Below are 19,970 nucleotides of genomic sequence, written 5' to 3' on the forward strand. Positions count from 1 at the left end.
GTGGCACAATCTTGGCTCACTGCAACCTCCGCTTCCCAGGTTCAAGCGATTCTCTTGACTCAGCCTCCTGACTAGCTGGGATTACAGGTGTGCACCATATCATGCCTAATTTTTGTATTTTCAGTATAGACAGGGTTTCACCATGATGGCCAGGCTGATCTCGAACTCCTGGCCTCAAATAATCTGCCTGCTTTGGCCTCCCAAAGTACTGGAATTACAGGCATGAGCCACAACATCCAGCCAGCGTTTTTGATATTTTAAAAGCCCGTTAGACATTACATATCATTTAAAAAATGTACACAAGTTAACAAAAATATTCTTGATTTGGCTGCCTCTAAATCAACTTGGTATGATGTGGATTATACCTTTAATAGAAATGTTATTATTATATAATGAGAGCAATATATTTGATAAGTAGAGCCATTCAAAACACATTGTCTATGGGGAGAAGATATTTAAAGGGTTTCCTGGTGATGAAATATTGGAACTATTATATAATACGACTTAACCCCCACTACTCACATCCTCTTTCATTCCTCTGCTTCCAGTGTCTATGAAAAACATTTATGCCCCCCAGATGTTTCATGGTTCAAGGGCAATCTAAATAATGAGTCAATTTCACAGGCTATGTCTTTCATGGGAAGAGCAGTTGCTCCAGATTATCCAGGCTCAAATTCCTTTAGAGGAACAAGAATGGATCAATTGTAATACAATCTTACTTTGCTACAATAGATCTCAACACTGAGAAACCAAGTGTATTAAAGATTACTGATCAATGTTAATGTTTAAAGCCTCAAGTATGCCTGATTGGAGTTTTATAGTTTAATAGACTCCAGAATGTAATCAGTGTTGGTGCATTCAATTAGCTGACTTCCCCAATTTAAAATTAGGGGATTAAAGCTGGGCATGGTGACTCATGCTGGTAATCTCGGTCCTTTGGGGGGTGTAAGCGGGAAGATCACTGGAGCCCAAGGGGTTTAAGACCAGCCTAGGCAACATAGTGAGACCCCGTCTCTAAGACAAATAAATAAATAAATAACCTTTAGCTTGGGCAATATAGCAAGACCTCATCTTTACTAAAAATCAAAAAAGTTAGCTAGGTATGGAAGCGTGTGCTTGTGGCCCCAGCTACTTGGGAGGCTGAGGTGGGAGGGTTGGTTGAGCCCAGGAGGTTGAGGCTGTAGTAAGCCATGATGGCACCATTGCACTCCAGCCTGGGTGACAGAGTGAGACCCTGTCATCAATAAAACTATCTTCTATGAGTGTTCACCAGCCAAGACAAATACGAAGGTGGTAGGTGGAGAACATATGAAGAAACTCCCTTTGTGAAACCTCATCAATTACAACAAATTCAATCAATTTTAGTCAGTTTGTTACCATAAAAGCCAACAACTACAAGAGCCTTTTAAAACAGATAGTTTTCTAATTTTCTAATTTTCCTGAAACTACACTGAAAGTATTTACAGACATGCAATTTTTGGGTCTGAAGAGAATTCACTTTTGGTCAGATTCCCAAAAGGAGATTACCATTGGAACAGTATGAGAAAAACTTGCCTGCATGTAAAGTTTCTAGAATTTTCTAGCTTGTGCTGGTCTTTGAGAAATCAAAATCAGCCTTTTTGGTTATTTGGATTTTAAGTGACAAGACTATGTTGAATATGCTTTTTTCTTTTTTTTTTTTTTTGAGACAGAGTCTCACTCTGTGGCTCCAGCTGGAGAGTTCAGTGGCACTATCTCAGCTCACTGCAACCTCTGCCTCCTGGGTTCAAGTGATTCTCCTGCCTCAGCCTCCCAAGTAGCTGGGATTATGGTCGCCTGCCACCATGCCTGACTAATTTTTGTATTTTTAGTAGAGATGGGGTTTCACCATGTTTCCCAGGCTGATCTTGAACTCTTGACCTCAGGTGATCCACCCGCCTCAGCCTCCCCAAAATTCTGGGATTACAGGCATGAGCCACCGTGTCCGGCCGAATATACTTTTTCAAACTACACTTTAGCCTCACTAACCTCCAAGTTTATGATACAACTCCCCAAATGGGTACATCTCTTTGAGTACTGACAGAAGGGTAACACCAGAGATTAAACTGACACTTAGGAATAGCACAATTCTGGTGGAGAGGATCAACTCATGCCTGTAATCCCAGGACTTTGGGAGGCTGAGGCTGGTGGACCACCCGAGGTCAGGAGTTTGAGACCAGTCTGACCGATGTGGCGAAACCCCATCTCTACTAAAAATACAAAAATTAGCCAGGCATGGTGGCAGACTCCTGTAATCCCAGCTACTCAGGAGGCTGAGACAGAATTGCTTGAACCCAGGAGACGAAGGTTTTGGTGAGCCGAAATTGCACAACTGCACTCCAGCCTGGGCAACAAGAGCAAAACTCCATCTCAGGGGGAAAAAAAGAATAGCACAATTCCAAGCTCATTCTTGTTGAGGGGTGGGGGAAAAAAAGGAGCAGCAGGAGTAAAGCTCTTCTGAATGTTCAGCATTACTCTGTAATACCCAGAACATCACTATATCCTTTCCTACTGTTTTATAAAAAGTAGTAAAGTCAAAGGTTGTATTTTAATTTTTTCCTATTAACTAAATCTTGCTGAAATTCCACATCGAACCTATTTCAAGGCGAATGTAAGACCTCAACCAATCCTAAAAGAACAGCCTATATTTTTATAAGCAATATTTTCTAGTGACTATTTAAAAAGATACAGAATTTGCATTGTTTTTGCTTAAAAGTTGAAAACAAACATTAGATGCCAACTCCAATTAGGCTGAAAGGAAAGTGGAGCTTCTTCTAGAATGACATTTTCTAACTACTCAACACTGAATCAATTCAAATGGTATACACAGACATCCATAACACAGGATCTCACTCTGTCTCTGCAATGCAGTAATCATAGCTCAACTGCAGCTGAACACACCTGGCCTTAGTCAACCTTTTTTTTTTTGAGTTCTCACTTTTTTGCCCAGGCTGGAGTGCAGAGCTCACTGCAACCTCCATCTCCCAGACTCCAGTGATCCTCCCACCTCAACATACCACCACGCCCAGCTAATTTTTGTATTTTTAGTAGAGTTGGGGTTTTGCCATATTGGCCAGGTTGGTCTTCAACCCCTGGACTCAAGCCATCCACCTGCCCCAGCCTCCCAAAGTGCTAGGATTACACGCATGAGCCACTGCGCTTGGCCAGCTTAGTCAACTTTTTAATTGGTGAAGTTGTGATCTGTGATTTTTTGAGTCTCACTTTGTTTCCCAGGGTGTAGTGTAGGGGCATGAACATGGCTCATTGCACCCTTCACCTCCCTGGCACTAGCAATTATCCTGCCTCAGCCCAAGTAGCTGGGACTACAGGCATGCACCACAATGTTGAGCTAATTTTTGTATTTTTTGTAGACAGGGTTTTGCCATGTTGTCCAGGCTATGCTCAAGTAATCCACTTGCCTTGGCCTCCCAAAGTGCAGGGATTACAGGCATAAGCTATAGCACGCAGCATAGCATCCTGATTGACATTAAATCAAATCTTGGTAATGGAAGGTGGCTGAATTGTTTAGATATGCCCTTGTATTAAATTTTGTGAAGATTACTAAGGATCTCTGCCATTATGAAAATAGATACACTGAAGAGTAATGGAATAAGCTCTGCTTATCCATGCTAGCATCCCAACAGACATCTCATTTTAATAGTCCTCATCTTATAAAAGTGGCTCAGATTACAGATTAACATGTCAACCAATGGAAACACTAAGGCCTTTTGTCAGGAAAACATCACAAAGAATTTGGGTCTAAACAATGCAAAAAGCAAGTATGTTGTATAAAATCATATTCAAACTGATTTGTTATAGGTACTTTAGAATTCATTTCTATCCACCCTCCCCAAGGAAAACACACAGAATTTGGTCTAAACAATGCAAAAGGCAAATACGATGTATATAAACATACAAACCGAGTGTTATAGGTACAGAATTCATTTCTATCCCCTTTCCCCTATAAACTTGTCCAATTACTTAATTCTACATTCTTAGGAATAAGATCTTGATACTAGCTTCACAGTTCCATCCAATCAGAAGTGCCTAGAATACTTACAGCCTTTATAGTGTCTATTTCAAATTTTCATCAGTTGAACTGATTGTCCCTAAAAACTGAATTAAACCTAGAGTTCAAAGTCCCTGCAAGAAAAACTAAGTGCATTCCCACCCCGCTTCCAATTCTTTGTAAAAACATCTCAATCACCTCTAGATGTTTTCTCACTCATACATATCAAGACTTGATTAAAAGTTTGGATTTTGTTTAAAAAGCCTTTATTTTTTGATCAGGGAAAAGGACAATCTCAATGTCAACTTGTCACCTAATCATAAATTTGAACTTACAGGATTCACTACCTGTAGACACTGCACCTACTAATATGACAACTTAAAAGTGAACTTCCTTCCATTCCCTAAAGTTGCATGTTGAATGAACAGAATCCCTTCCAACACCAAACACTGGTACTTGGCCTAGGTGTCAAGACAAATAGCAAAACAGCAGCAAAAAAGGACCAAGAACATAACTTGATAGCCCAGCAAGTACAATCATTGTAACAAAGTTGTAGGCACCAAATTACAAAAGGGGCACTCATCAGCATAAGAAACTTACACCATTTTTGTGAGATCACCCGTTGTGTGAGGTCAACTACTCTGCCTATGAACATGCATGCCAATCCCAGTAGCTAACATTGAGGCAAAGGTCCCCAAATCCAAGAAACTACACTGAATGCAAAATTGAAAGCATTTATCCAGGTCCTCTGAAACCTGGATGTTTCTTCTCAATGCACCAGGAGGGTCCACTGTAATGACTCAGTAACATTTGGACTGACACATCTAAGATACTTTTTCCACTATTCCTATTTCTGAATATGGAAATGTTTATTCATGCACTGTTAAAAATTAGATTTACTATCATGACTTCTAAACTCAAAAAGCATTAACAGTTAACTGTAATACAACTTCCTCAGAATGCCCAAACAGAAAACAATTAAATCTTATTTTGCCACTATTTCAAATTTGAATCTAACTTTTGCCCAGTCACAGCTTTCTGCCCAAATCCTTGAGTTGTAACTACTCACTACTTCCAATGGTCTTAAATCATAGCTCCTACTAGTTTTACAGTGCTCCTTCCTGTGTGCATGTGAATTTTTATCAAGAAATAAAGTCATGGTGTTATGATTACAAAGCTTTTTCTAGGTGACCACTGATTAAAACCAAAGTAATTAGCAACTCAAAAATGGCTTTCCAGAGATAGGAACAAAGCAAAAGGAGCCACCAACAGTTTTATTACAATCCAGAAGAAACATGGTCTACTAGAAAGCTTCTCCTAATCACAACACTTATGTCTTCCTCTCAGGACAGTCTTCAGATAACCAGAGGGGAAAGAACATTATTCAAAGGTGTGGTAGAAACCTCATTTACCAGGGAGAAGATGAAGGCTTAAGATCATAGAATGCCTCTACAAACCGGGGAAGAGAATGATGTTGGCTATTAATAAAGGACCACAGTTTCTCCCTAAGGACCAATACTCCCTACAAAATCAACTGTGCCTTAATTATTGCTTATTTTAAATTACATTTTTACAGAGCTATGTAGTACCTGACACAGAAAAGCAATCACATAAGGAAGCATTTATTTGAAGTTTAACATGAAATCATACAAATAAAATGTGTATAAACAAATCCACATTGAGTCATAACACAAATAGCAAAGGACAAAGTAAAAACAAAGAAAACTAACTGGCAGCTATATACAGTTGGACACAATTGTGTCTTGTACACTAGAAAGTCTTTTACAAAATAATCATCTTAGATCAACAGAAGACCAATCTTCAATGTCGTCCTGCAAGATGGGTTACTTTAACAACGCCTCCTAAAAACAAAAACAAAATAACAATTAGATTTGTGCAACTCTGACAAGCTTTTAAAGGTCCACTTTCATGAATTGTTTTAAGTCCTCACTTTATTCTTTTCTTCAATAATTAAAGATCATATGCATATTTATTAGCAAAATACAGTCTGGGTAGTTAATAAACTCACCCTGGAGTTCCCAAATGATATTAACTTCAAATCTATTAAAGAAAGAATCTGGGAATACAATCTTCCCATATTCAAATGTTCAACTATGCTAGGTTAAGGTCTACTAGAATCACCTCTAGTAACCCAAGCAAAATGCCATTATAACACCAATTTCTAATAAGCTTATTACAAGAACATAAATTGATTTGTGCATATGATCTTTAATTTATATCCCAGATTTAAAAGTTCTTGTTTTGGTTTGTAGATTTCACTATTAGCTATAAAAAGAAAAAGCAAGCATTAAATCTTAAAAGAATGAACACTTAAAATGAGGCTCCACAATTGAAATACAACACTAAACAGAAGACCAAAATGATTAAGCTGTAAAAAGGCATTTATGTACTTTAACTCCTGTAAAAAACCATTTAAGTTAAGTTTAGACACTTAATCTCCAAAAAGATTAAAAAAGAAGCCAAAGTCTGAAGTTTTCCACTTTAATCTTTACGCTGGTACATGAAGTTGGAAGAGACCATACCACAGGACAGCGTTTTCTGGTGTATGCCTTGCGCTCTGCCCGCAACGTGCGACCCCCAGAGATAGACGTGGTCAGGGTGACACACGGCCTGCAATGAAGTTCCCGCTGGCGGGTACAAACAAGGTATAATGTCAGAGTTAGAAGACAACATTCTTGTTTTCCTTAAGTTGTACCCATTTCAGTACTTTACCTGTTAATAGTTCTAAAATGTTTAATTATTCCTCTAGACCACCTGGTACACAAAAGCAAACAGAAAAACTCTTAAGTTTTTCTGCAATACTAAAGAAAGTGAGATAAGACTTTAAAGTTAAAGATCTATAGACACTTTAGGCAAAACAGGCTCATAAAGCAATTACAAAAATCAACAATTTAGTAAAAACAGGCTACATTATATTTTGTTTTTACGTTTCATTTGTCTATTGATCTTTAAATTAAATTAGACATTTCTACTGTTTTCTCCAATGTTCTCCTTTAGTATGGCTGGTAATTGTTTTGGTGATTGCCACCCCCTCGAGATGCCTTGCCGTAAGTGCTCTGTTGGCCTATTTTGAGAAGACAAATTTCATTAAGGTAGTTTTCTACAAAATTGTTTCTTTACAAACGCATTAAGAAACTATTAAAATCTTTGCATGCTAAATAAAAATATTAAAATATATTTTAGTACCCATTATAACCTAGTCATAAGTCATACATCCTAGTACATTTATAAGCACCACACTGTTAGTACAATCACTATGATTGTAACATGATTCAAATCCTTAACTCCAAACACATTAATGGAAAGCCCACACACACAATTTCAGAATGGGATTGTAATGTTAACACTGAATTTTAATGCCATTGGTTTATAAAATTAAGTTAAATATTCTTACCACTGTAGTCTGCATATCCCTGTCCATATCCATAGTTCCCATAGTTATACCCAGTATAATCATATCCGCCATAGCCACTATAGTTTTGATCACCACCATAGGCACTATTGTAATTTCCATATCCTTGATCATAATAGTTATTAAATCCTTGGTTCCAGTTTTGGCCCTGACCTGAAACAATGCACAATGATTGTTAGGAAACAACTTCTGACCCCCAATTCTAACATAAAATGATGCGTTCTTGTCCCTCACTCTGCAAATCTTAAAGGGCAGAATGGACACATATATTGCCATCTGCTTGAAAAAGAATTTTTCCAGCTGTTATAAAAAAGGGGGCAGAAAGTCCAATTGTGCCAGTATCAAGCTTCCTAAATTTAATGGCAAATTAAATTTTCCATTAAAGCTAAAGACAGGTACACTGTTCTGTTTAAAACAAGGACTCCTGCCCAAGAAAACCTATCATGCCATGGTGTATCATGCAATGGTACACTTTTCCTATCAGTGATGACACTAATTGTCAAAGTGGCCATACTTTTAAGTTTTTTGAAACCAGTGAGCTCACAAGAAAAAACCACCACTCACAACCCCCACTAAGCTGAACATTTCCACCCTGCTGGAATGGTTTTAAGTTTAAAGTTTTACTTTCTTACAGGATTACTCATATTTAGCAGTATACAGCTTAAATAAACCATGGAGTCATATTTCAAGAATTAACTCTCACCTCGGCCACGACCCCTCGTACCACCTCGTCCACCGGCTGCAGCACCTCTTCCACCTTTTTGTTGTTGCTGTTGCTGCCTATATACCTCTTTGGGTTGTGCAACTTTGATTTCACACTATACACAAATTAAAAACCATAAAAATATAATTTTTTACTGAAGTTCTAAAAAGTTAAATCATTATTCTCAAGCACACTGAGAAATTCTCTCATACACACAGCCACCCCTTAAAATTTTCATTTAAAGTACTTAAATGGCTTTACCTTCCCAGAACCAATTTGATGGTATCTGCTTTCTAACAATTTTTTTACTGGCTCTTCATCGGTATATGTGATAAAACAAAATCCTCTTCTTTCATTTGTTTTTGTATCCATGGGAAGTTCAATGTTTTCAATCTGAAACCGAGATGCACACTCAAGGTCATTCCATAATTGTAAAATGCTACCAGAATGTCCGAATGCCACAGATCCTTTTCAAGCTTCGACTTAAACATTTTATTCTTATAAGATGACCTCTATATAGACAGCACTGCTTTATGATCAACATCAACCTACAGTGGTTTGTTGTACATTTGAAACACTGAAAGATAAAACATCCTTTGGCATTATTTTGTACCCCAAAGATGCCACTAGTTAACCAGTCCAAACACTGACCACATTTAAGTACCCACGTTTTGACTAAATTACTTAGATAGTTGGACTTCCATGAGAGCAGCACCATCAAGGTACAGTCTGGAAGTGACTTGAGCAGTCATTTAATCCTACTCTCACATGAAACATGAATCTGCCCTATATGAAACAGACCAGGAATGAACATTTTATAAACACATTAAGCTTAACATGTGCAAACGTAATCACACACCTCTCCAAAGGCTCCAAAATATTCTTTAATTTGTTCTTCAGAAGTATCCGGGCTCAATCCACCCACAAAGACCTTTTTGGGAGGTTCCTTCCCTTTTAAAGCTTTGGCCCTTTTGGGATCTATCAATTTACCATCCAGTTTGTGTTCTTTCAGTTCCAAAACCTACAAGACAGATTTATTTAATCTGACGGCAGCATATAACCCCCAGAAAAATTTTCAAAATACCACAAAAGCAGCACAATGCAAAACAGTGCCTACCTTATCAACACTAGCAGCATCTTTGAAAAGCACAAATCCAAATCCTCTTGATCTCCCAGTGACTGGATCTGTTTTAATTGTGCAGTCTACAACTTCCCCAAATCGAGACAAATATTCAGTCAGATCTTTTTTGCTTGTATCCCAGCTCAAGCCTCCAATAAACATTTTACTAGAAATAAAAGTTTTTTTAAAAAAAATTTAGCAATAACTCAAGTGACTACTTCAGTTCTGGAATTAATTAAATCGTGAAAACAGGGACATTTATCCCGTTTTAGCAACTTAATCTGTTTACATTTAACCTATGTCACACAAGTAAACAGACCACAAACATCCCAATATCCCAACCGAGTTACTCAAACCAGCGGACAGATCGCTCTCTGCACGGTATAAAGCAAAGCTCAAAAGAGACCAATAAAATTTGGTAAAGGTTCTGCTCAGATTCCTTTAAGTAGAAGGCCCAACTTCCAGGACGAATTCCTCACATCTTAGGTCCACCCTCGTCCTCAGCTGTCAAGCCAACGTTCCACCAAGAGAACTCATCAATCATAACACGTTCTGGGAATCTGGGTACCAGTCACCTACTTGTGCCCGAACTCAAGAGTCCTCTAAACTCTTCCCAGGAAAACCGCGCCGAGTGTTAAGACAGACACAATGAAGAGGCGGCGGCAGCTGCAGCGTGCGGCGCAGCGAGGCCGGCCCCTCCCCCCTGGGGCCCACGCGGCGCCTGCGCACTCGGGACACAGACGCCGCCGCCCTCCTCCAACCCCTCCGCCCTTCCCCCACTGTTCCCGGGCCTCTCCAGTCCCCCCTAGATCTCTTACTTTCCTCTTCCCTCCAAGCTAGTGGGGCCCAGCGGGCACGCGGAGAATCGACTCCGAGAAAGAATGGGGGCGGCGCGAGGCTCCCGAGGGACGAAGGGCGGGTGCGGCGCGCTGGGGTAGGGAGAGTGGGGGAAGAAGCGTGCGGTACCCGTCATCCTGCTGATTTTTGCTCGCATTTATCTTGGATCCCTCTGCGAATTCCTCTATGTTGCTGTACTCGTTCATGTCCTCCATAGTGGCGGAGCTGTCGGCAGGGGGGTGCTGGCGCGCAGTCCGGGTCGCGGCAGCAGCGGCGGCGGAGCGTTGTATGGAGCTGGATTTAAAATGGCGGCGGAAGAGATCCGGGCGCCGCCTGCGCCCTCCCTTTATAGCCGCCCCGCCCGCCAATCGGGAGGGCTGCTGGGCGGTGACGTGGCGCTGGGCCCGGCGCGCCGCCTGCCGGGCGGAGCTGGCAGCGAGCGAAGGGAGGAGCGGGGCGAGCTGCCGCGGCGCCCGCGGCCGCCAATGGGAGAGGTTGCGGGAGGCTAAAGTAGCGGGAGCGGAGGGGAACAATGGCGGCGGCACATGGGAAAGCCGGGGCGGGACCTCCATCGCGGCCCTTCCGGCGAGGAGCGAGGCCACGCGTGAGAGGACGCAGGCTTGGGATGGGAGAAGAATCAGAAGAGAAACGAAGGGGCGTAAAGTCCTGGGGTCAGCAGTCCCGAGCAACGCCGACGCAGGGCCACCGTCCCTCTTGCCTTGGGAGCCTTTGTCTCTGGCGTCCGGTCCAGCCTACTCCTACCAAAGAGCCGTCAACCTCGCCTTTTTCTGCCCTCGGTTCGCTAGTGCGGAGCCGCTACGGCGGCCGCTGCTACCGGCTAGCACCGCGGCCGGGCTGCTCCGGAAAAAGGCGGATTGCGCCTGGCGCTGGGGGCTGAGGCTGCGAGCGCGCTCGCCCGCCGCGCGCACGCGTGTTTTGTCCCCGAGCTGGCTGGAACCAGCCGAACAGGAAGCGGGCGCGCGACGGCCCCTCCGGGTAGCTTTGCGCGGGCGCCTCTTCCGCTGTGGCCCCGGGCGCGCGGGCCGAGGGGGCGCGGCGGGCCTCCCCAGCAGATCAACCAAAGCCGGGGCCCAGCGGGACTTCTCTGGCGGGCTGACGCCGGGAGGAGGGGCGGGGGCTGGCCAGATGACTGTATCTATGCAAAGTAGGAGGAGGTGGGCGGGGAGGGGGCTAGGAGCAGTAGAAGGCAAGGGGCACTCACATCCCCGGCGCGCCACTCGCGTGGCTCCAGTCTGCACGTGCCCCGAGCCTCTCCAGCTCGCTCAACCAGTCTGCGGAAGGCGCGCGCTCTCGTACCCAGCTCCCGCGTTCGCTTCTTTGTTCCCGCCCACGCGAGGCCCATTTTGACGGATCGCGTTTGAGGACAGACGGCCAATCGGCGCTGGCGCCTTCACCCTCCCAGCCCCGCCGAACCCAGCGAGGGCCGCCCCTTTTTCTGCCCACGTGGTCTCGGGCTTTTTCCCAGTACTGCTCACGAGTTCAGGGCACCTGGGCGGCTGCCTTTTCCAGTTCCAGTTCCAGGTGTGCAGAGGTGTCCTCTCCCTACGCGTGGCAGGCTGCACTTGGTCGCTGGCTCCGAGATCGAGCTGGGCCATCAGAAGCCCAGGACGGTACCGGGGGCCGCAGCCGCAGCGGGCGCCGCCGCCCTCCGCCCTCCCCAGCAGTAGGCCGAGTCCGGTAGTAGCATCCGGAAGGGAAATGGTCGTGCTTTCGGTGCCCGCTGAAGTCACCGTGATCCTGTTAGATATCGAAGGTACCACAACCCCGATTGCTTTCGTGAAGGTGAGGGGCGGAAGTGAGCAGGGATGTTACTTTTACTTAAAAACAGTCATTTTTTTTCTAAGTATTGCAGGCCTTGCATTAGAGACGAGGGTTAGGAGAGGCGGCGTGGCTTTGCCTCTTCCGTGGAATCGGGAGGAAGGAGAGAAAGCCTGCGGCGGCTTGCGGGAATGCTTTTCCTCGCGGCACTAGCTTCTCCCTCCCCCGCCCTTGCTCTTGGTTGGATCCAGATGGGTGGGAAGGGATGGAAGATGACGCTAAAAATCGCCGAGGAGCAGGTCAACCCGGGCGGGGTGTGATGATGCAGGCCTCCTGGCCCGGCAGGTGAGCACCCGATCGCTTCTGCAGGTGAGCGCAGCCTTTCTGGTCCTTCGGGCCTGGCGTGGCGGCGGCTTGAAGCTTCCGGTCTTAAAATGGAAAGACGAAGTGTTAAGATGACTCTTCAGATGGCCCTAGTGTCGGGCGATCGAGGTTCCTTTTCGACACTTCCCACTCTTGCTGTTAGTGGCCGAACTGCACACTGTATTATTTTACTCTATCAGGCTCTGTGGTCCACAGCGTTGATTTTTTGAGCTGTAGGACACGTCTAGATTCCGTTCACTTTCCTCAGAAAACCTTACAAGCCTGAAGCTCTTATTCCAGAGCATTCCTTATAGAATGTCACTGTGAACCAGCACTTGTCTGCACCTATGCTTACAACTTTGTGTTATAGCAGATTACTTCTTTATTCTTTGCCTGTTAGAATAAGTAAATATGAAACGTTAGTTTAATTTTTGAAAGAATTCCTTGGGCCTGGCCTTTTTATTTGGCTCCCTGAGGTTTGAGAATTCATTGCAGATACAAGTACTTCTTAGAGGTGCTTGCATACACAGTAATGGTCGAGATATACAAAGTATATTACAAAGTAGGAAACATCCGTCTTCCAGGAAACTGAGCACCTTGGGTTTTAAATTCTATTTTAGTTTTCATTAAAAAAAAAAATTACCTGTGATTTTTTTGTTTGTTTTTTGAGACAGTCTCACTCTGTTGCCTGGCTGCAGTGCAGTGCAGTGCAGTGGTGCAATCACAGCTCACTATAGCCTCAACTCCCCTGGGCTAAAGGCATCCTCCTGCCTCAGCCTCTGGAGTAGCTGGGACTGAAGGATGAACCACCATGCCTGTCTAATTTTTGTATTTTTAATAGAAACAGGGCTTCACCATGTTTCTCAGGCTGGTCTGGAATTCCTGGGCTCAAGTGATCTGCCCATCTTGGCCTCCCAAAGTGCTGGGATTACAGGCATGAGCCAAGGTGCCTGGCCTGAATGAGTTTCTTGATGTAGGTTATAACATAAAATCCATGTACACTCTTAGGACTCCAAACATAACAACCACTTAAAGCTTTACTGGAACAATCATACTACCTTGACATCTTAGCATAGGTTCAGAAGAAATTGAGTTTAGCATTTTCTCCACTTTTTTTTTTTTTGAGGCAGAGTCTTGCTCTGTTGCCCAGGCTGGAATGCAGTGGGTGACCTCACTGCAACTTCTGCCTCCCAGGTTCAAGTGATGCTTATATCTCATCCTCTTGAGTAGCTGGGATTACAGACATGTGCCACCACTCCTGGCTAATTTTTTGTATTTTTAGTAGAAAGAGAGTTTCACCAGGCTGGTCTTGAACTTTTGACCTCACACGATCCACCCACCTCAGCCTCCCAAAGTGCTGGGATTACAGGTGTCAGCCACTGCACGGGGCCTTTTCTCCACCTTTGATTTTGTTTTGTTTGAGACAGAGTCTTGTTCTGTCTCCCAGGCTGAAGTACAGTGGCGCAACCTCTGCCTCCTGGGTTCTGGGGATTCTGGTGCCTCAGCCTGCGCTGATTTTTGTATTTGTAGTAGAGACAGGGTTTTGCCATGTTGACTAGGCTGGTCTGACCTTAGGTGATCCACCCTTTTTGACCTCCCAAACTCCTGGGATTACAGGAGTGAGCCACCACGCCTGGCCTTCCCCACCGCGCCTGGCCTTGCCCACATTTTTAATCACACCAGAGACCTCTGCAGAAAATTTCAGGACAAATACTGATGATTTCATTAATTTCCTTTTTTTTTTTTTTTTTTTTTTTGGTGACAGAGTAACCACTTTGTTTGTTGGTTTTCAGAGATAAAAGGAGTCCTTGTTTTTGTAGTTTATAGTTAACAGCTCATTTGTTCCATTCTGGCTCTCTCTTGCTTTCTACTGTCATCAGGAGACCAGGGGTAAGGACAGGAGAGGTAGTGATGTGGCATTAGATCATTAGATTCTACTATTTTTGAAGGTAGATTTGAGGAATAATATACTGCATACAAATCAACTTTGCAACAAAACATAATACTCCTCCCCCACCTTTTTCCCCAAGTGTCCCTTCTGCTGGATGACATTATGAGCCACTTCTTGGAATCTTTGTGTCTGTGGCAGACTTATTCTGAGATCTGAAAATAAAAATGTCTTAGTTGCCTAAATAATTTTTTCCAAGTTTGACGCCAGGCAATGTGCAAATTCAGTGCAGGCTGCAGAGGAATGATTCAGAGATCTCGTTTAAAGGATAATTTCTTGTGCCCTGTTCTATAATAATATCTATTATTAGTTATTAATATTGTTAACCTATTATCTATTCTATTATAATTTGTTAGACATGAATTTATCAAAACCATTGTTCCTAAAAGAAAGGTCTCTGGATGTTTATGGTAATTATGTAAAAAAGGATTCCATTAAATGCACTTTTGGGAAATGCTAATCAGAATGAGTTCAATAGATTTCTTTCTTGCATGATTTCTCAACACCTTTGGTGTCATACATATATACACACATACATACTTTGTGAGATTTCAGGAGAGTATCATTTCACATATCTACTTGAACAAAAAATTTCTAGTCGAGCATCTCAGTGACAATCTTTTAAACACCTTTTAAAGAGATGCTGAGTTACATTCTTGAATCTGAGCACGGAGAGGTTGAGCATGGGATGAAAGATAATCTCCTTGGAGCTTTAAATTCAGAGTAGGTGTGTGAACTTGTAGCCCTTCTTCCTGTGGAATGATGAAAGGAAACATTGAGTACTATATACAGGCAGTACTCAGTCTTTGACTTATTCTAAAAGATTATGAGGTGCATGTACTGTCTACATTTTACTTACTATGAAACTAAGGCTCTGAAAAGTTGAACAAGATTCCTGGATTTGAACTCAGATTGTCTTATTCATAAAAACTCTTATTTTTCCCGTTACTGCACTCAGCCTCAGAAATGGGACCCTAGTGTTTGTCCTGTCTCTTTTGCTTTGCTGCTGTATATATTAAATGACAGTTAGTATGAGAGCCCTTTAATCAATGTGAAGTACCATGCTATAAAAGTATATGGTAACAGGCCGGGTACTGTGGCTCAGGCCTGTAATTCCAGCACTTTGGGAAGCTGAAGCAGGTGGATTGCTTGAGGTCAGGAATTTGAGGGCAGCCTGGCTAACATGGTGAAAGCCAGTCTCTACTAAAAATACAAAAATTAGGCTGGGCACAGTGCCTCATAATCCCAGCACTTTGGGATGCTGATGTGAGTGGATCACTTGAGGTCAGGAGTTCGAGACTAGCCTGGCCAAAATGGTGAAACCCCGTCTCTACTAAAAGTACAAAAACTAGCTGGGCGTGGTGTTACGCACCTGTAATCCCAGCTATTTGGGAGGCTGAGGCAGGAGAATTGCTTGAACCCAGGAGGTGGAGGTTGCAATGAGCCGAGATTGCACCACTGCCCTCCAGCCTGGGCAACAGAGTGAGACTCTGTCTCAAAAAAAAAAAAAAAATCAAGTAGCTGGGCATGGTGGCGCACGCCTGTAATCCAAGCTACTGGGGAGGCTGAGGTGGGAGAATCGCTTGCACCCAGGAGGCGGAAGTTGCAGTGAGCCAAGATCATGCCACTGCACTCCAGCTTGGGTGACAGAGCGAGACTCCATCTTAAAAAAATTTTTTTTTAAAGTATACATAACAAATTTCTGTTTATACTACATCTTTGTGTCTTGCCTGAGGATATGGCAACTTATTGGGAGTAGAGCCGCAGCAGAGCCCGGTTTTCCTTAGATGTTCCCTCTGCATCTAAGCCCACCGCCACCATCCCTGCCATTTACCGCAGGATACATGCCTCTGGTGTTTATTCTTTTTCATTTTTGTTTTTCTGAGACAGGGTCTGGCTCGGTCACCTAGCTTGGAGTGCAGTGGCACAATCACAGCTCATTGCAGCCTCGACCTCACAGGCTCAAGCAATCCTCCTACCTCAGTCTAGCTAGCTTATTTTTATTTTTTATAGCAATGAGGTTTCACAGTGTTGCCAAGCCGGTCTCAAACTCCTGGGCTCAAACAATCCGCCTGTCATAGACTCCCAAAGTGCTGGGATTATAGGCATGTGCCACTGTGCTCAGCTAATTTTTTTTTGAGATAGAGTCTCGCTCTGTCACCCAGGCTGGAGTGCAGTGGCGCTGTCTCAGCCCACTGCAACCTCTGCCTCCCAGGTTCAAGCGATTCTCCTGCCTCAGCCTCCCAAGTAGCTGGGATTACAGACACCCACCACTACGTCCAGCTAATTTTTTTGTATTTTTAGTAGAGACGGGGTTTCACTGTGTTGGCGAAGCTGGTCTCAAACTCCTGACCTTGTGATCCGTCCACCTCAGCCTCCCAAAGTGCTGCGATTACAAGCCTGAGCCACTGTACCTGGCCTCATTTTTAAATTTTTTTGCAGAGATGTGGTCTTACTGGGTTGGTCAGGCTGGTAAAGTATTTTTAGAAATAGTGAATTCATTTTTGATTATTTAATAGTGCTTATAATTTATGTTTACATTCTAATGTATTTTAGAAAATAATAATTGGGGAATGTTGCAGTTGACATCTTTCTTATGAAGACTGTTATATTAATGGTCTTTGTAGGAAGAGAGCTTGAAGTCTGATAGTTATATCCCAACTTCGGTTAAACATCCATTTGATAAGTATTATTACTTCTACTGTTGCCGGCATGGAGAAGTGTATGATGCGCCCTCTGCCTTCGCTGTGAAACAGCTAGGAGACAGTCTACAAGGGACAGCAAACTGGAAGCTTTTTTCTACCTATTCCATTTATTACTGACACCAGTAACTATAATAGGGTCACTTTCCCTGTCTTCATTCATTCGGTCTGTAGAGTTAGGCTTTTTCATCTGCAAGGATGGGATATTATGCCTTGTTTATAAAGATGGTGATGAAGGTTAAATGAGATGGAATGCAAAAGCCTTTGAAAATTATGAAGTCCTGTAGAAACACTGATTATAATGCAGGAAGCATCAGACTGGAGGAAATAGGAAGGGCTTATGAAGGAAGGATTAGTAAGGAAAAGAGGGAACTTAAATTTACTGAAACCCACCATGCTCCCAGTTACTTCTGCTCCTTATTGCCCTAGCCAGAAATACATTACAAATAAGATGCAGAATATTGTTGATCTCTAAGAATTTGTGAAAGGACTGGAATGACAGATAAGTAGTTGTTGATAGGTTGATAAACAACTACCCCGTCTCCCCAACCTTTTCTATTGCTTAGGGCAGTGTTTCCCAACTACCTTCATGGTAGTATGTAAGAAGATTTTTGTTGACTCAGCTTGAAACAAGGGGAGGGGTCTTTGGAGAATCACTGTCTTGCATATATCAAGAGGTGCATAGAGGCTAGCCTTAGCCTTGATGGCTCATGCCTGTAATCCCAGCACTTTGGAAGGCCAAGGCAAGGGGATTGCTTGAGACCAGGAGTTCAAGGCCAGCCTGGGCAATGTCCTCATCTTTACTAAAAATCAAAAAGTTAGCCAGGTGTGGTGGCATGTGCCTGGGATCCCAGCTACTCAGGAGGCTGAGGTGGAAGGATCACTTGAGCCCAGGAGGTCAAGCTGCAGTAAGCCATGATCGTGTCACTGCACTCCAGCTTGGATGACAAAGCAAGATCCTGCCTTAAAAAAAAAGAAAAGGTGGATAGAAAGCACCTCTGGCCTCTTCTGGGAGGAAACTGTCCCACCTAGCTGGGAGGGGCCTCAACTAGGATTCAGGAGACCTGGGCTGCCAACCACATGAGCCCTAGACGATCTGCTCACCCAGCCACCTGTTAGTTCCCTAAAGCTGGGACTGTCTTGTTCATCCTGCTGTCACACAGAACATGTCATCTTCATCATTGGAACCCAAAGAATCTGTATTAAGTAAATAATTTAGGCTGGGCATGGTGGCTTACACCTATAATCCTAACACTTTGGGAGGCAAAGTTTGGAGGATCGCTTGAGGCTAGGAGTTTGAGACCACCTGGGCAACATAGCAAAACCCTGTCTTAAAAAAAAGTAAAAAAGAAAGCACCTCTGGCTTTAATTTCTAGTTCCTTATTCCTCTAGAACCTTCAGTATTATGGCACTAGCATAATCTTTCCAGCCTAATCAATCCTTCGTTCCTTTCTCTCACGTTTAATTGAATACCTTTCATGTTCCAGGATATGCTCGGGATCCAGAGTCCTTATGACCCAGCTGCCAACCTCAGGGAGCCTAGAAAGGAAGACAGTTACATAAATAGGTTGCCTTTGCCCAATCAAAGTCCTCTGTAGTCTCCCATTGGCTATGAGATAAAATTTCAACTCCCGAACTCTAACAGATTGGGTTTTCTAAGTTTCTATCCTTCTGTTCCTTTACATTTTCCATAGCTGAACATGCACATTCCAATCATGCCCTTTCTTGCTGCCATGATTCTTCCAGCTTAGAATGTTGTACCTTTCTCTCTCAAAGTGTGGGGCCCATGCACTCATTAACTTTAAAAAAAAAAGTATTTATTGTGCTAAGCTGTGGGAATATAGAAGACCTACCTCTGCTTGCAAAGGACCTATTTAAGCAGAAATTTCAAAGTCCTTTCTCTTCCTCCTCTGCGCTCATTGCCAGTACCATGTGTAGCATTTGCTACGGGAGCCGATAGCTGACTTGTGATGTTGGATGTGTGTCCTCTTTTCCAAGCTATGTGGAAGGGACCAGAGCCTCACACAGTGCTTATACATCAGGCATTCTGTACCTGCTGGGTGATGGTGATGTGATGCATTCCAGAATGGGTGTGGGAGGGACTGGGATTCAGTTTCTTCCATACTCTGCAATCCTTGCTATTTCAGATTTCCTCAGGGTGGGACTTTATTATAGTTGAACAATTTAACTGAGAGTGTGTCTAGAGTGGCATTAGAATTTTTGTTGATTCAACATTTCCAAAACTTACAAGTTTTAGAGGATGAAACCAGCTGATAATGGAAATTAAATGTCATAAAAGAGAAAATTTTATTAATGAAATTCAGATAAATAATGAAATATGTTTTTCTATAGGAACTTGCATCAGTTAATGTAAGACTAGAGGAAAGGTTTTCCTACCTCGTACCCCAAATATTTTTCCTAGAAAATTAGTTTGCCCTGATTATAAAATTGCAGACAAAGAAGAGTATGATATAGAGAGTGAAAGCCCTAATATGCCCCTACCACCCAGAGGTGACCATTAAGAGTTTGGTGACTATTCCTTCTGATTTTTTCCCTAGGTACACAGTAAAGTCAAACAGATCTTTGACAGATACGTAGTCAGACTGATTGAGTAAAAGGGGTTGGGCATGGTGGCTTACACCTGTAATCCCAGCACTTTGGAAGGCTGAGGCAAGGAGATTGCTTGAGTCTAGGAGTTCAAGACCAGCCTGGGCAACATAGGAAGATCCCATCTCTCCAAAAAATAAAAAATTGGCTGGGCATGGTGGTGTATACCTATAGTCCTAGCTACTCAGGAGGCTGAGGTGGGAGGATCACTTGAACCCAGGAGGTAGAGGCTGTGGTGAGCTGTGATTGTGCCACTGCATTCCAGCCTGGGTGACAGAGGTGGAATGCAGTGGCACAATAAAAAGTAAAAACAGCTGGGCGCAGTGGCTCACGCTTGTAATCCCAGCACTTTGGGAGGCCGAGGCGGGTGGATCACGAGGTCAAGAGATCGAGACCATCCTGGTCAACATGGTGAAACCCCGTCTCTACTAAAAATACAAAAAATCAGCTG

The 19,970-nt window shown here is 43.4% G+C and overlaps 2 protein-coding genes and 1 long non-coding RNA gene across 8 annotated transcripts in view; 1 reads left to right on the forward strand and 2 right to left on the reverse strand.

The window, feature by feature from the left end:
* Nucleotides 1-5,633: 5,633 nt before the first annotated feature.
* HNRNPDL (heterogeneous nuclear ribonucleoprotein D like) lies at nucleotides 5,634-11,422 on the reverse strand. 3 transcript variants are annotated; one of them, XR_001825780.2, is made up of 9 exons: nucleotides 10,250-11,422; nucleotides 9,281-9,449; nucleotides 9,023-9,184; nucleotides 8,425-8,556; nucleotides 8,164-8,278; nucleotides 7,443-7,613; nucleotides 7,023-7,112; nucleotides 6,571-6,678; nucleotides 5,634-5,889 (listed from the first exon to the last, which is right to left on the reverse strand). XR_001825780.2 is itself a non-coding variant. In XM_017530218.2 (8 exons), exons 1-7 carry the CDS (start codon nucleotides 10,690-10,692, stop codon nucleotides 7,042-7,044), a joined length of 1,263 nt encoding a protein of 420 aa, XP_017385707.1. In that variant the 5' UTR covers nucleotides 10,693-11,422; the 3' UTR covers nucleotides 5,634-6,678; nucleotides 7,023-7,041. The 3 variants fall into 3 exon arrangements, 2 of the variants coding, with proteins under 2 accessions (XP_017385707.1, XP_017385709.1); XM_017530218.2 differs by having other exon boundaries at nucleotides 5,634-6,678; XM_017530220.2 differs by lacking the exon at nucleotides 7,443-7,613 and having other exon boundaries at nucleotides 5,634-6,678.
* Nucleotides 11,423-11,480: 58 nt separating this feature from the next.
* Nucleotides 11,481-19,970, forward strand: part of ENOPH1 (enolase-phosphatase 1) — a 38,355-nt gene continuing 29,865 nt past the window's right edge. Inside the window, exon 1 of one of the 4 annotated variants that reach the window (XM_017530222.1) lies at nucleotides 11,481-11,923. In XM_017530222.1, the coding sequence (XP_017385711.1) occupies nucleotides 11,840-11,923 (84 nt within the window). In that variant the 5' untranslated portion in view covers nucleotides 11,481-11,839. The remainder of the gene's footprint in view (nucleotides 11,924-19,970) is intronic. The other 3 variants (XM_017530223.2, XM_017530224.2, XM_017530225.2) reach the window with 3 other exon arrangements.
* LOC119471533 lies at nucleotides 14,182-19,008 on the reverse strand. The gene is made up of 3 exons (XR_005200607.1): nucleotides 18,766-19,008; nucleotides 18,386-18,451; nucleotides 14,182-14,962 (listed from the first exon to the last, which is right to left on the reverse strand). It is a non-coding gene; the product is annotated as an uncharacterized LOC119471533 (long non-coding RNA).

This window comes from Cebus imitator, unplaced genomic scaffold, assembly GCF_001604975.1.
Source record: "Cebus imitator isolate Cc_AM_T3 unplaced genomic scaffold, Cebus_imitator-1.0 Scaffold64, whole genome shotgun sequence".
Lineage (NCBI taxonomy): Eukaryota > Metazoa > Chordata > Mammalia > Primates > Cebidae > Cebus > Cebus imitator.